Source organism: Symphalangus syndactylus, chromosome 15 (assembly GCF_028878055.3).
Source record: "Symphalangus syndactylus isolate Jambi chromosome 15, NHGRI_mSymSyn1-v2.1_pri, whole genome shotgun sequence".
NCBI lineage: Eukaryota > Metazoa > Chordata > Mammalia > Primates > Hylobatidae > Symphalangus > Symphalangus syndactylus.
The window spans coordinates 7,155,127-7,171,521 of record NC_072437.2 but is presented as its reverse complement, the minus strand read 5'-3'; the positions used below and the strand labels follow the sequence as shown (position 1 = coordinate 7,171,521).

Below are 16,395 nucleotides of genomic sequence, written 5' to 3'. Positions count from 1 at the left end.
TGATGTGGTTTGGCTCTGCGTCTCCACCCAAATTCCATCTCAAATTGTAATCCCCACGTGTCGAGAAGTGATTGGATCATGGGGGCGGTTTCCCCCATGCTGTTCTCGTGATAGTGAGGGCGTCTAACGAGAGCTGATGGTTTTAAAAGTGGCAGTTTTTCTCATGCTCACTTCCCCTTCCGCCATGACTGTAGGTTTCCTGAGGCCCCCCACCCCGCCCCCTGAATCATGTGGAAGTGTGAATCCATTAAACCTCTTTCCTTTACAAATTACCCAGTCTCAGGCAGTTCTTTATAGCAGTGTGAGAACGAACTGACAGAGGCCTGAACACCAAGAGGTAAACGTAAGGACACCTACACTGAGGTTGTTTCTTTCATTGCTAAGAATAACCATTCAATTACCTTAAAGTATCAGTCCTTGACTTTAGGTGTCACTATGGACGGTTCAATACGTTACCCAGAAATGTTGATAAACCTGAGCTTTCTACCACTATTACATCCAGAATGAAATTCAGCTATGCTGGTAGAAATTCCAATATTCAAATTACTGTAAGAAAATCATTTAAATCAAAAGTTGAAGGATGTTCAAGGCCCATGCTGAGCAGCAGGGAAGATCAGATTTCCGTACCCAACACTGCAAGAGAACGGGGCCCCACTGGACACATGGGGAGCTAGAAAACAGACACAGCACCCAAAGCCTCCGCCGGCATGAGTTTGCTCCGTGTCTGCTCCACAGGATGTAGGAGGCACTTGTCACAAATGCCAGCGCTAAGGACCTTGCTGCTGGTGGGGAGCAGCTCTGTAGGTCAAGAGGATCCTTGGCACGAACTCCACAGGCACAGGCACTTGCCCTCCTGCATTCATCTCTTGTGTGTACATGCGGCAGTCCATGGCTGGAATCTGGGTGTGACTTAGGAGAGCAGGGCATAAAAGAGATCTGGCTTCCCTGGCTCTACTGGGATCTGCGCTCCCAGAATCCAGCTCCCTGCATGTGGAGATAAACAGGGGAGCCCACCCACAGCCCTGCTGAGCCCCAGGTGAGAGCCCGGGCCGATACGCGGGAATGAGTCACCTTCAAAGGGGCCCATTTGGGCCCCAGAAGAGCCAGCAAACTTCCCCGCCCAGCTCCGAAGAAACTGCAGACCTGCAGATGTAGGAGCGAGCTAAGGAGTGCTGCTGAAGCCCTGGGGCAGTTCCTGCATCCAGGGGAACCTGAGGAAGGAGCCACACAAAGTGAGTCCTGCACTGCGCGGCCTAGACAGAGAGAAAGAGGGATTCGCACTTTGTAGAATAGCCCCTCCTTGCACAAGCAGCTTTCAAATGCAGTAACTTTGCAAAGATGAGCTCATACAGTTTGTGTTCTTCTTTAGTAAAGTTTTTATAAACGGGGAAATGTGCATACTCTGAAAAATGGCAGTGCTGAGGACTAAACCGTGTCCCCCAAATTTCTTACATTGAAGCCCTAACCCCAATGTGACTGTATCTGGAGGTAAGGTCTTCAGGAGGTAACTAAGGCTAAATGTGGTCATAAGGGTGAGGTCCTAACCCGACAGAACTGTGGCCTTATAAGAGGAAGAGAGCCAGGTGTGGTAGCACATGCCTGTCATCCCAGCACTCTGGGAGGCTGAGGCGGGAGAATTGCTTTAGCCCAGGTGTTCCAGACCAGCCTGTGCACCATTAGCAAGACACTGTCTCTACAAAAAATAAAAGAATGAGTTGGGTGTGGTGGCATGCACCTGTGGTCCCAGCTACTTGCGAGGCTGAGGGAAGATCACTTGAGTCTCAGAGGTCCAGGCTGTGGTAAGCATTGACTGCACCACTGCACTCCAGCCTGGGTGACAGAGCGAGGTCCTGTCTCAAAAAAGGCGGGAAGAGAGTCATCTTTATCTGTACCATCTCTAGCACAGCAAGAATACCACCTTATTCTTAAGTGTGCAACTCAGAAGAGAGCCCTCCCCAGAAGCCGACCGTGCTGGCAACCCCATCTCAGTCACACCTGCAGCCTCTAGAACTGTGAGGCAACATTCCTGTTGCTTAAGCTGCCTGTGGTATTCTGTGATGGCAGCCGCAACAGCACAATGTGAGTGGCCCGACTTAGCGACTGTCAATCTCGCTGTGGTGCCGAAGGGATGCACTCAGGGGCAGCCATGCCTCAGCGTCCACGCACCCCTTCGGCTTCCACTCTCAGTGCAGCACTCGGTAAGCTACACGAGGTATTTACACTTTTATTTTTATTCTTATTTATTTATTTTTTTGAGACGGAGTTTCGCTCTTGTTGCCCAGGCTGGAGTGCAATGGCGTGATCTCGGCTCACTGTAACCTTTGCCTCCCGGGTTCAAGCGATTCTCTTGCTTCAGCCTCCTAAGTAGCTGGAATTACAGGTATGCACCACCACGCCCAGCTAATTTCGTATTTTTAGTAGAGACAGGGTTTCTCCATGTTGGTCAGGCTGGTCTCCAACTCTCAATCTCAGGTGATCTGCCTGCCTTGGCCTCCCAAAGTGCTGAGATTACAGGCGTGAGCCACCGTGCCCGGCATCTACACTTTATTATAAAATAAAATCGGCTTTGTGTTTGATTTTGCCTTAAGTGGAGGCTTCTGAGTATGTTAAGGAAGGCTAGAGTGAGCCATAATGTTTAGTAGCAGGTGTATTAAATGTATTTTCAATTTAAGATGGTTTTTTAAAAGAAATGTTTTTTTTTTAACCAACAAAGCAAAGGCAAATAAAATAAGTTTATTGGGACGTAACCCCATCATAGATTGAGGAGCATCCATACGGGCAAGCTATAAAATCTGGAAAATTTAAATCAAATTAAATTCTGCTTTTAAAAAGATGCCTTAAGTTAACCAAGCATTTTGATAACATATTCAAATTTAATATATAAAAATAGATGTATCCTGGAAGATATACTGAAGAACATGCCATGTGTATAAATTCAGAATACCCTTTTTATACAAAGAACCACAAAAAGTTACAAAGACAGCCTTCAGGAACCACACTTAGGAAAAGTGAGCCGGAGCTGCCTTCACGCAAAGCCTCCTTCAAAGAAGTTTCACAAAGACACCAGAACCAGCCGAGTTTTGTGAAAAAGGAATTCCAGGTTTTCACCAGGCTGAAATTAGTTCCAAATGAAGGAGATTGACTCGGGTGTGCTGAAAATCTCAGCCTCAGCATCCCTGGGAAAAGCGCCTCCAAGACTTCCGACTTCAGGGAGCCTTGTCACAGTACCGGACCGGTCTCATCAGCACAACCAAAATGGAAAGAAACAACTGCTCACCCGTCCTCAGGGCTACGTGTACTTTCAACACACCGTGGACAGTGGAGGAAATGGGTTCTGCTTGCTGACCACTAGCTTCTGATGCTGATGCGATATGTAGCCTTTGATGTGACCCTGCAGGACAGAAAGGGAGGAATTCGTTTACATTTTTGGATGTGAGTCATGTCAAAGATGCTGGGTGATCTAATTAATTTGGCATTAGCATTCTTCCCCAAGAGCGGCACAGTTCAGTTCAGTGGGAAGACAATAAATAAAAATAAATACAATCAACCCTCTATATATACATGGTGGGTTTCATATCCATGAATCCAACCGTGGACTGAAAATATTTGGGAAAAAAAAAACGCATCTGTAATGAACATGTACAGATGCTCTTCCCTTGCGATGATTCCCTAAACAATACAGTATAACAGCTATCTACAGTGCACTGAGTATTTTAAGTAACGTAGAGATCATTTAAAGTATACAGGAGAATGTGCATAGCTCATATGCAAATACTACGTCCTACCAGTGACTGGAGCACCTGTGGATTTTGGTATCCGAGGGGGGTTGGAGAATTGACAGATACCGAGGGATGTACCGCCAGTAAAGAATATGCAAACATACAGACTATCCGTCCCCTCGTGCTCCTAAGGCCCTGGTGAATGGTATTTCCTGGGCTAAAATTAGTTCTATCAAAAAAAAAGCAAAAGGCCTTTTAACAATTTTAACACCACCACACTGAAACTTGAAATTCTGGGCTGAATCTTGCTGTGAGTAGCTGCTTAAATTAAAACTAGGACTCACACACCATGTATATCAAGTTAGCCAGAATACACTGAACTTCGTCAATGTCCACGTCCTCCACCTGCATGAATTTCAAGGCAACCAGAAAAGCATCCAGAGACAGCTGGTGTGTTTTCAGTAACAAATACCTGGAAGAGGGGAGAAGATCACTGTGGTTACTGACAGGATGCAACACTCCACAGCCAAAAAACGGCACTGTGAGTCAGCAGGGAAAAGGCACCTCTTAATAAGCCGGTGTTCTAAAGGAGTAAAAAAATTCCCACCTATTAGATAAACTCTAAACTACACTCTCAAAGAGCTATTAAATCTAATTTGACTTTTCAGTCTTTAAAAAGTCACTAGTACAAATACAATTTTTAATTATTTTCTAAGTATTTCATTAAGGTGCGTTTTTTTTTTTTCACATTTTAATCTCCCTGAAATCAGGAAGCACCTGACAATGGGCTGTGTCTCACAGACTCAGCGAAATAGGGTCCCTACTGTTTGTGATGTGTTACCCACAGCTCTATACAAAGTTGGCCTTTGCCTGAAGTTTACTGAACTGAGATCCTGCTGGGACGAGGCCTCAGAAGACGTGTGAGGAAAAGAATGACGATCTCTGCATCTGCCTCTGTGACAGGCAGGAGTGGCTGGGAGGGCTACTTGGTCAGGACTAAGGGAGGGGAGTGAGTGGCGAGTCCTGTGTGCTCTGATGAAATGTGGTACCGTGGCTCTCAGGGCTGATGTCTCAAGTCATCTTCTCACACAGAACCTGCTTACCTCCCCCAGAAGTCCAGGCACAGCTTGTGCTACTCACGTGTCTCCGCGCAGGGCCCCCAGGAGGCAGTGGGTGGAGGCTTCATTTTATCCCACACAATGGAAGGAAGATGACGACCCCACCCACACGGTGGCCTCCTCTCTTAGCCTGCAACAGCCCTGGACGACTGACTGCTCTGCCGAGAGCTGCACTGGGAGCCCAACGTGCCGGGGAAACGCTTACACTTTCTTAAAGAGGTTCCTGTAGGTGATGATCTTCAGCTTCTCCAGGATGAGGAAGATCCCGCAGCGAATGAAGAAGGCCTCGTGCTTCGCCAGCGCCTCGTGCAGCAGCAGCAGGTTGCCCTCACTGGTGAGGGAGGAGGCGCGTCAGAAGGGGGGTGAATTTCTCATACAGCGTGCACGTCAACTCTCATCAGGCTTGCATTTTTAAAACCCCAAACAGGAAGGATGGCATACGCTACCTCACAGCTCTGGTCACTTCTGCAAACTGCATCAGGTGATACTTTTTCAGGAGCTCCACAGTGGGCATGTGACCCTAAGACAGAGTCAATTTTCCAGAATGAAAATGCTTTCATTTTTGACAAAATTGTCCTTGATAAATATTCATATCAAGGAATTAAGTTTTAAGAAAATTGCAACCTGAGTTTCTTAGAATGTCCATGGATTAAACACATCATAGTACACTAGGAAAACAACACAGGTCTAGAAATCAGAACACTTGGGTACAATACACTTTTGTCAGTCCATGACATGTGACCTTGATCTTGACCTTCTCACATTTCTTCGAATTTCTATAACAAGAGAGTGATAACTGAAGAAATGCTAGTATAAGCATGAGATGTAGGCATACGGAAGTAGCTTCCAGAAGAATCGGCTAAGCATTTGAAACTGGCTGTCAGTTAAACGGGGTGAGAAGTGAGGAGGGCAAGGCCACAGCAGCGCTTCTCCATCACAATCCATTCAGAGCTACAGAAGTTTTAGCCACCTGTGTGCAATGCTTTTCTCATTAGTCAATTAACTTACCAGTTATTTCAAGTATCAAAAATACATTTTAGTAACTAAATGAAATACCTACAGAGAGGGTGAAATGACATTTTTCTTTCTTGGTGAATCCACTGCTTTTAACTTAGGTTTTAAGGGAGGAATACAAATGATACGTACTTATTTTGTCACATGAATGTTAAACTCGAGTTAAATACTTTTAAGGGAAACAAGACACAGGGAGAGCTTTTCTAGAAGGACCTGGAGGCGTAAGGCATGAAGCTCTGGGTTTGGGCCACACACAATGCATGCTCCTTCTTTATTTTGGGGTGTGCTCATACACAGCTCAGGCTGTGATCAACTACAGACTGTCTGCTAGGTTTTAAAAAACCTATCAGCTGTCAACTTTGTGAAAGCACCAGGATCTATAAACATGGAGTTAACAATCACTCACCAATAGCATTTTTACTGGAAGCAAATAGATCAGAATCATCCTTTTGTTCTTCTGACTAGAACGGTGACAATGCTCAAAGGCAAATGACAGGTACTCCTCAGCTGCAAAGAAGGCAGAGTCAGCACGCGTGAGACCAATGCACCTGCTTCAGGCCCCTTCCTGCTCCATTTTCTACCACTGTCTCCTGATTTAAAAGGCAAAAGCCCCCTCCCTTTATTATCTCAACAAATATCAGCCCAGTTTCATTTCTGTGATCAATGACTTTCCTTAAGTAAAATCCATACCCCCAAATTCAATGGGAACTGCCTGGGAAGTCCTACTTAACAGAGGAAAACTGAAGAAAATAACTTTCACAGAGATTCTGATTTGCCTAAGGTTGTCTGGCAAGCCATTATGATAACATTTTAAAAGTTTGACCCTGCTCAGATGATTTCTACATTCATGAAAAATATAAAGACATATTTTAAAATGTACCTCCACGATACATTTTAATCACTCATAATTAAACAATGAAAATAACTTAGTAAAACACCATCCTCCAGCTTAACATATAATTAGTGATCATATATCTTCCATTTTAAATGACCACATGCTTTAAAAAATTAACTTAGTATTAATAATACACAACATACTAATTCTGTCCTGAGAGCAACATTAAAAAACAGATTTGAATTTAATATATTTCAAAATACAAAAGTAATTCTATTTGTCAAGATTAATCCTACAAACTGCACGACAGGCCTGCAAAGAGTTCAGCCCGTGCTAACAAGGAACTCTCAGAACAGGCAGGCAGTAGCTGAGCCTTGTCCTGAGGCCGGAAAGCTGAAGGGTCAGGGGTTTCTGGACAGTGATTCCACGTTCTCCCTAGGTGAAGAGAAGAGGCTTTGCTAAGGCTGAGTTTGGGTCAAGAATTAGGAAAGTGAGATATTCCTGTTTATGTAAGTTCTTCCTGAACAGTGATATTAAGTCCCAAATATAAGAGAACAGAGATGCTCAGAGCTGCAGAGGCCCTCCCTTATGCAGAATGGGTCACCAGAAGCAGCAGGCCCTGGGGTCTGGGTCAAGGCCTAGGGAACCCACACTGAGACCACACACTGCCTCTGCTCCTAAACTGTGTGGCCACACTGGCACAAAAAACATCCAGTCTTGCACAGTGAGCGTGAATGCTGTGGGGCCAGTGTCTCTTCCAAACCACAAAGCCATGACCCACGAGGAGCCCTGTGGGGCTGAGACCAAGGAACAAGGATTCACTGAGAGTCTGAAATATCCCACCAGCTGCCAGTTTGACTTCTGCAAACTAGCCTCTAAAAAGTGTACCTTTGCAACTGCCCAAGGTAATCTCAAATTCTCCTGGATGTACAAAAAATGCATTTTTTCTTTCTCTTTTTTTTTTTTTTTGAGACGGAGTCTCGCTCTGTTGCCCAAGCTGCAGTGCAGTGGCGCGATCTCGGCTCACTGCAAGCTCCGCCTCCCGGGTTCACGTCATTCTCCTGCCTCAGCCTCCCGAGTAGCTGGGACTACAGGCGCCCGCCACTGTGGCCGGCTAATTTTTTGTATTTTTAGTAGAGATGGGGTTTCACTATGGTCTCGATCTCCTGACCTCGTGATCCACCTGCCTCAGCCTCCCAAAATGCTGGCATTACAGGCATGAGCTACCATGCCTGGCCAAAAAATGCATTTTCTAATAGTTAACGCAAGCTGAGATTTTTCTGCTGTCTTTGAGGGCACCTTAGTCATTTTGCATCGAATAATATATTTCGGTTGGAGTCAAAAATATCTAGAGGGGTATAAATCTCTGAAATTAATAAATTAATGAAAGTATACATACAAAAACTGAGATACTCCAAATACTCTTTTTCTTACATAAACAATATAAAATCACAGGAAAGAAAATCACCACAATCTCTGCAGACATTTTATCCACTTAAATACAATCAGGGCTCTAGGAATTCCTAGCAGTAAAATGGAAAACAAAATCTCTGTGAGCTACAAGGCAGAAGATCTATGGCCAGCGCTGGCTTTTTGGGGACACAGAATCACTCAGTAATCTCAGAGCATCACACTCTCAATGGCTTTCTGTTTCTTTTACAGTCAAACGAAAGGGTTGGATGATACAGACTTAAACTTTTTAGCTCTAAAGATGTCAGAAACTATGACTATGTCACATCAATATTAATAATAATTTCTGGCTATGTTAGGTATTCAAAAATACCACTTACTGAATCCTCAGAAGAAAAAAAATCAGTATCTTAATAAAATCCAATAGGATAGAATTTAAAAGCTTCTCTACCTTTATGCTTCATATTAACAGAAAAAAAAAGAGACAGATAAGAAGAGCCCTTCTTTAAAAGCCCTAGATCTACTAAAAACTGAAAGGAAATGAACAATCAGTCCATACAAACCCACAGAGTAAAAACTGTGAAAGGAAATGGTCTATACAAGCCTATAGAATAAAAAGCCAGAGCGTCCTTATGAAAGGGCTATTATTTATCTTGCATTGCCTAAAGTTATGTTGCTTCATGTACTTGGGACTGTGTGCTCAACAAACAGCTGAAGAAGAGTTTAAAGTCTGGTTTGAGCACAACAGAAGAGATCACCAAGAATGATGCCATGACAGCCAATAAAAAATTACAAAAAGAAGAAAAGACTAGTTTCCTGTTCTTGAGAAAGTTACCAACGTAAACTAATACAATAACGTCAGGTGTGGTAGCGACACACCTTGCGAGGCTGTTTAAACATGAGCTTTGTGGTAGCGACACACTGCACGAGGCTGTTTAAACGTGAGCTTTGTGGTAGCGACACACTGCACGAGGCTGTTTAAACGTGAGCTTTGTGGTAGCGACACACTGCACGAGGCTGTTTAAACGTGAGCTCTGACACCAGGTCCAAGGGCATATCCCCTGCCTCTAAGTCATCTCCATGCGGGATTTGTAGGTCATTAAGTCAGTCGCTGAACTAAATGTTGTCCTAATCTCCATTTCCTATGTCAACATAACCAGCATCTATTACAGGGTCAAAAGGCAAATAAAGAAAACAATGATTTACATTCTATTCCGAGAACAGTCATGCTTAGCGAACTCAGAAAGGATGTCTGTAATGCCCGTGAGACTCCAGCATGCACTTGAGAGACCCAGTGTGGATTAAGAATCTTCAATATAATTTCCCTTTAATCAGTTTTAGTGTCAAATATGTATATATAACAGTCCATATTTAAAAATAAAATATAGTAATTGTGTTCTCTGAAACTATCTTTATTATTCAAAGTTGTTCAGAATGCAATGTCTTATTTAAAATACTGGGAAAAAAAGATTAGCAACACACCTTGCTTAAAGTCGCTGTCAAACATGGCCTTGCGTCCAACGTAGTATTTGTATGTTACTCTCTGTGCAGTGCTGTAATCGTCTTTCAGGTTTGAGCTGTCAATTGCTCTAATTAGGGGTTTACATAAATGGAGTTTGTTGATCTATAATGAATAACAATCCATTTAAAATATTTAAAAACAACAAAAACAGGTGGCAAAACAAATTACTAAGCATGTCTCCTTAAAATGCAAATTATAAAACCTATTATATCATAAAAATTATTTATATAATAAAACCAAAACAGAAAGCAGCCAGCATAGATGGCGTTCACCCTGGGAGGCTCTGCAAAGCCGTTCCAGGGGACACAGCCCTGCAGGAGCCCATGCTAGTGGACGCTCTGGGAAGCCGTTCCAGTGGACGCTCTGGGAAGCCGTTCCAGGGGGCACAGCCCGGCAGGAGCCTGTGCTTGTGCAGCACCGGCAGGAAGGTGGGGTGCTCTACAGGAGTGGAAGGCCCTGAACAGAAGGCACAAGTCCCAGCTGCTGACACGTGATAGGCTGCTCTTCACCTGACTGACTTTATGTGGCAATGGTTTCTTTATCCATCTATCCATCTGCGTGCCTGCTTTTCCATAGTTAATTACGACCACAGAAGACAAAAGGCTCTGGAGTGAAACCGCCTGCACTGAAAGCCCAATTCCACCACACTGGGCCAGCTGCTTCACACACAGGGGCCTTCGTTTCCTCTGGGGCTGAGAGTGCTAACCTCAGAAGGCTGATTGTCAACAGGAAGACATTTGTAAAGCATTCAGAATAGTGCTTTGCACCTAGTAGGCATTCAACAAATGTTAGCTATTAGGACTAGGAATACGGTTATGATCATTTCGCAAGCAACGCCAGGGAGGCTAGCTGATATATATGATATGTGGGAAGCCCAGGAGAATGGAAAATTGTAAAGACAGAAAGGATTCAAACAGAAGCGCACCTTGAAGTAGATTTTAAACAGCTGGTTCACCAGAAACAGCATGCCCCACTTCTTAGAGTCCTCTATACCAGCACGGCTATGGGGAAATAATTTTTTTTAAGTTACATAAGAAATAAAAATTTTATTTATAAATCACAAAATAAACTGCCTAAACAAATTAATATCTTGAGGTAAAGTCCCAAAGCTCAAGTCATATTCATATCAAGTCATATTCATCAAACAAAATAACATTATGAAAAAAGATGTCTTACCCGATGGGTAAAAATAAAAGAAAAAGCAAACCAGGAAAATCCCAATTAACTACTTGAGTAACATCCTCCCTCCGCAGCACCAGCTAAAAACTGCCTCATTTGCAGCAACAATGTGTATAAGTTAATTGTTATAAACCATTTTTGAAAAATGGAAAAATAGGACATGGTGGTGTGTGCCTGTAATCCCAGCCACTCAGGAGGCTGAGGCAGGAGAATCACTCGAACCCGGGCCAATGCACTTCAGCCTGGGTGACAGAGCGTGACTCCGTCTCAAAAAACAAAAACCAAAAAAGAAAAGAAAAATGGAAAAATACCTTCTCATCAGTACAACAAAACAAATCAGTAAAACACACAAAGAGGATGAGTCCCATCAAGGCAGACACAGAAAGTACACACTGTGGGCGTCCATTTACATGAAGTGACTGAACAGGCAGGAAGTGACCCACAGTGGAACAAATCCAGACAGCAGAAAGGGCCTGCCCCAAATGAGGGATGAGGGAAGTTTCTGGGGACAGGCAGGAAGTGACCCACAGTGGAACAAATCCAGACAGCAGAAAGGGCCTGCCCAAATGAGGGATGAGGGAAGTTTCTGGGGTGGCAATCATGTCCTATAGCTCAGCAGCAAGCAGACAGATAATACTGTAGGTAGTTCACTGCATGCAAATTTTACCTCAAAAGACTGAAAAAACAGAAACTGAAGCACCTAGGGGAGGGTGTGCCACTGTCTGCAATTAACTTGGAAATAGTCACATGTTACACAACATTTCAGTCAACTACAGATGACCACATGTGAGATGGGGGTCCTACAGATTCTCACACTGTATTTTTACTGCATCTTTTCTGTGTTTAGTTATGTTTAGACACACAAATAATTCCCATTGTGTTCCAGTTGCCTACAGCATTCAGTGCAGCCACACAAGGCTGCTCTTGCTCCTCGTAGCCTAGGACCCACAGGCTGCGCCACAGAGGGGGGCTGTGTAGTGGGCCACGCCATCTAGGTTTACGAAATACACTCTGTGGTATTAACAAAATGATAAAATTACTCAAAGTGAAGGCACAAAAATACAAAAGTGCCCAGTACAGAAAACAAGCAGGTGGTTTACAAGCCACAGAACATAAAATTACTCTTAAAGACCAAAATGTGTCCACATAGAAACACTTAAAATAATGTAAAAATACAATTTTAAAATATCAAACCCTGTCTTATAACTGCCTGTGAGCTTCTCTGAGCAGGTCTATGACTTTTATCATTCCCTAGGTGCATGACCTCAAACAAAAGTCTCTAAAGGTCTCGTTTTCCTCATCTGAAAATGGAGACAAATAATAATACTGTTCTATGACTTCAAAGAGTTATGGAAAAACCAAACAAAACACACAAGTACTCTGTAACTCACGTAAAACGCTACATGTATGGTAATATCGTAGCTGGTCTGGCACCAGGAACGATGACCTCTATTGGAGACTATGTGACAAAAGCAAACCCCAAGGGGAAAGAGATGTCACTGGGGATCTGTCTGTCTTCTGAGTGTCCCCTCAGGGCGGAAATGCTGGGTCACACGGTAGCTCTACGTCCAACTTTGAGGAACTGCCTTCCCATTTCTGCACAGCAGCTGCACTGTGTTTGTTCCCCTGGCAATGTGTACGAGGCTCCAGTCTCCCTGCATCCTTGCTGGCGCTGCCCATCTTTCTGATTACAGTCTTCCCACTGGGTGTGGACTGGCAGCTCTCCGAGGTTCTGATTTGCATTTCGAGTGACTGATGCATTAGTCATTGGTGACTAACGATGTTGAGCACCTTTTCATGCACTTACTGGCCACTTGTGTATTTTGTTTGGAAAATTTTTCAAATTCTTTAACCATTTTAAAATTGGATTGTCTTTTTACTGTTGAGTTGTAATAATTCTTTATATATTCTGGATATTAGGACATCTGGAATGTCCTTTGAAGTCTAAAGTTTTTAATTTTGATGAAGTCCAATTTATTTTTTCCTTTGGTTGCTTATGCTTTTGTTGTCGTATCTGAGAAGCCACTGCCTAATCAAAGGTCATGAAGATCACTGCTGTGCAGGAATACACAATCAAGCAAAATTTCAAGTATTCATTTAAGAAACACTGATTGAGCTACTGTGGTGCAAGGAACGCTAGTGATGGAGAAGGCCCATGCCCTCACACACTTCGCAATCAAATACAACATCATCAAATCATTTGGTAAATGCAGTGAAAGAAATGTAGAGTCTGCTATGAATGTTTATAAAAGGGAAATCTGATCCACCGTGAAGTCCAGCAGCAAGAGGCTTTAGAGAAGGCGGAAACCTTTAAACGAGCATAGACTGCCAGGAGTCGAGGAGAACCTTCCAGCAAAGGAAACGGCACCCATGGGAGGCCTCAGTGGGAAAGTGCCATGGCATAGAAAGGACTTTTCTACAGTCCGGCATTGGTACGAAAGTTCTGAAGCGAGGCTGGGTAGGGAGGCCATATTACCCCCACAGCACTATACATCTTGTAGGCTTGGCTGAACAGTTGCACAACTCAAACTCTGCTTATCTTCAGCAATAGGATGCCTGAGGTCAGAGGCTCCCCTCTCGGTTAAACCAGCTAAGACCAGCAGGATGCTAAGTGGAAGTCCACCTGGCCTTTACAGGGCCTCCAACTTCATTACAATCTCATTCTCATGCTCAGTGACACTCCCACCAGTGCCACAACAGCTGACAATCACCATGACAATGACGGGAAGAAGCCGTAAAAGGACAAAAAGATGGCAGTGCTTCAGCTCCCAGAAGTTTACCGTCCATTTCCAGAAAAGCCATGAATATTCTTCCCCTTGCTTTCAATGTCCAACCCCTTCATTCAAGAAACGCTCTATTTCAATCCCCTCACCCCTCAGGAGTAGAGAAGTTGATTTGTGAGCCACAGTCCTGCTTCTTCATTCCTTGGCCTTTACATACAGCTTGCTCTGCTCAACACTTACTTTTGGTTTCATGGATGGGATCTACAACACCCAAAAGGAAAAGTTCCCATCTTTTGAGGCTACCGAGTTTATTGGCAACAAACACGGTGAGTGAAAAGAGAAGCTGGGCTACTGCGATGGTTTGGATGTGGTTTTTTGGCCACATCAAGCCTCATGTTAAAACCTGATCCCCGTTGTTGGAGGAGGAGCCTAATGGGAGGTTTTTGGGTCATGGGGGTGGACACCTCATGAATGGCTTGGCGCTGTCCTTGCCATAATGAATGAGTTCTTGCTCTGAGCTCCTGTGAGCGTTCCCAGACAGCTGGTTGTGGAAGAGCCTGGTGCCTCCCCTTCTATCTCCTGCCTCCTCTCTTGCCATGTAGTGGGCTCCTCTTCGTCTTCCAGCATGAGTGGAAGCAGCCTGAGGCCTCACCAGAAGCAGACACGAGCACCATGCTTCTTGTGCAACCTGCAGAACTGTGAGCCAAATAAACCTCTTTTCTTATTCCCCAGCCTCAGGTATTCCTTTATAGCAACACAAGAGGACTAAAACAACTACTCTCTGGGAACAATCGTTTTTTGTTTATTTATATATGGATACCTTTGATAATCTTTCTTTGCTTTAAAATTTCCTAAATCTCATAAATAAATGTGATTATATAATTGGTGAAGAGATGGGAGTTTTAGAAGAAAAAATGGAAACTCTAAAGCAGAATCAGACAGAAAGTTGAGAACTTAAAAATAATGGCATAAAAGATCAGTCAACTTGTAAGCAGGTCAATACAAATTACCTAAAATGAAGGAGAGGAAAAAAAAAAAAGGATTGAGGCCAGGTGCAGTGGCTCACGCCTATAATCCCAGCACTTTGGGAGGCCGAGGAGGGTGGATCACTTGAGGTCAGAAATTCAAGACCAGCCTGGCCAACGTGGTGAAACCTCATCTCTACTAAAAATACAAAAATTAGCCAGACGTGGTGGCATATGCCTGTAATCCCAGCTATTCAGGAGGTTGAGGCAGGAGAATGGCTTGAACCCAGGAGGCGGAGGTTGCAGTGAGCTGAGATGGCACCACTGCACTCCAGCCTGGGCAACAGAGCAAGAGTCTGTCTCAAAAAAAAAAAAAAAAAAAAAAAAAAAAGATTAACAAATAAACAAAGAGACTAACAGTGGCCTGTGAGGGATAATATCATGCATTTAACACAGATGCAGTTGAAATCCCAGAAAGAGAAGAGAAAAAATGGGGCCAAAAGTAGTTGAAGAATGTAAAACATTAAATTTTTAAAAACATCAACTTACAAATACAGGACGCCCAATGAACCCTAAACAGGAGAAATTAAAGAAAAAAAAAAAAGCCAACTATGCACATCAGAGCCAAATTACTGAATGCCGATAAAGAGAAAATCACAGCCAGAGGAAAAAGACCTGTTCCATACAGGGAACGATGGCAAGGACTCATCAGAAGCAAAGGAAACCAGATGGAATGACATTTTTAAAGTGCCAAAAGGAAAAAACTGTCAACCCACAAGACTCCATGTAGCAAATGGAGCCTTAAAAAATGAAGGTAATCAGTGCTGCTTCTTCACTGGTAAAAAGAGAAAATTTCTTTAAAAAAATAAAAACAGTTTCAGAAAAATGAAAGCTTAAAAGATTCACTGCCCTCAGACCCTCACCAAATGCAAATGCGGAAGAAAGTGCCTCAGGAAAGGGAAATGGCACTAGACGGAAACTGGTTCCTGCAGAGAGGAGCTCCAGGCATGGTCAAATGTGGGCAAATGAAGACTTTTTTCCCCTCAGCTCTAATTTCCTTTACAAAACAATCAACTTTTTAAAGCAAAAATAATGATGGTTGTGGGATTATAACGTGTAGAAGTGAAATATGTGTCAACAATAAACACAGGCCAGAAAGGGTGAACGCTGCAATGAAAACACCACTAACAGCGTCTGGTGGTCGGTCCTCAGGTCATTACTCACGTGTCGCTGGCACAGACCCGGAAACAGCTCATCAGTAACTCTGCTGCTTTTTCCAACATGTCCCCAACTTTGCTTTTTCCTTTCTTTACCAACTGCTGATCTGCCTAATAAAATATAAAAACATTTATTTCATTTTTCCGAGGCAAGATCTTGCTGTGTTGTCCAGGCTGGAATGCAGTGGCACAATCACACCTCACTGCAGCCTCAACCTCCTGGGCTCCACTAATCTTCCCACCTCAGCCTCCTAAGGAGCTGGAACCATGGAACCAGGTACTACCATGCCTGGCTAGTCTTGGGTTTGGTTTTGTTTTGTTTTTTTTAATTTTAATTTATTTTAATATTTTTTTCTTTTTTTTGTAGACACAGGATCTCACTTTGTTGCTCTGGCTGGTCCTGAACTGACTCCAAGTAATCCTCCCATCCTGGCCTCCCAAAGTGTTGGGATTACAGGCATGAGCCACTGTGCCCAGCCAAAACATTTATTTCTTAAAGCAAAAAATGGGTACAATTAAGACTCAAAGTCCCAAAAGATTCTGAAGAAATCAGCTAGCATGTACTATATAACATTTTTAAAAATTGAGAAGTCTGTATTACTCCAATTCTTCCACAAACCAAATCTTTCTTCAATTATTTCAAGTTAAGTCAGTCACCAATTTTTCAAACCTGCACTGCATATGTTACTAAGC

The 16,395-nt window shown here is 43.4% G+C and overlaps 1 protein-coding gene across 9 annotated transcripts in view; it reads right to left on the bottom strand.

Moving 5' to 3' along the window:
• Positions 1-2,713: 2,713 nt before the first annotated feature.
• The window catches only part of PCID2 (PCI domain containing 2), a 31,037-nt gene continuing 17,355 nt past the window's right edge, over positions 2,714-16,395 (bottom strand). For 7 of the 9 annotated variants that reach the window (XM_055245139.2, XM_055245140.2, XM_063618577.1 and 4 more), the window contains 8 exons: positions 15,710-15,813; positions 10,544-10,619; positions 9,579-9,720; positions 6,258-6,358; positions 5,284-5,357; positions 5,043-5,168; positions 4,068-4,191; positions 2,714-3,391 (listed from right to left, as the gene is read on the bottom strand). In XM_055245139.2, coding sequence (XP_055101114.1) covers positions 3,302-3,391; positions 4,068-4,191; positions 5,043-5,168; positions 5,284-5,357; positions 6,258-6,358; positions 9,579-9,720; positions 10,544-10,619; positions 15,710-15,813 — 837 coding nt within the window. In that variant the 3' untranslated portion in view covers positions 2,714-3,301. Of the gene's footprint in view, positions 3,392-4,063; positions 4,192-5,042; positions 5,169-5,283; positions 5,358-6,257; positions 6,359-9,578; positions 9,721-10,543; positions 10,620-15,709; positions 15,814-16,395 lie in introns of all 9 variants that reach the window. The other 2 variants (XM_055245138.2, XM_055245136.2) reach the window with 1 other exon arrangement.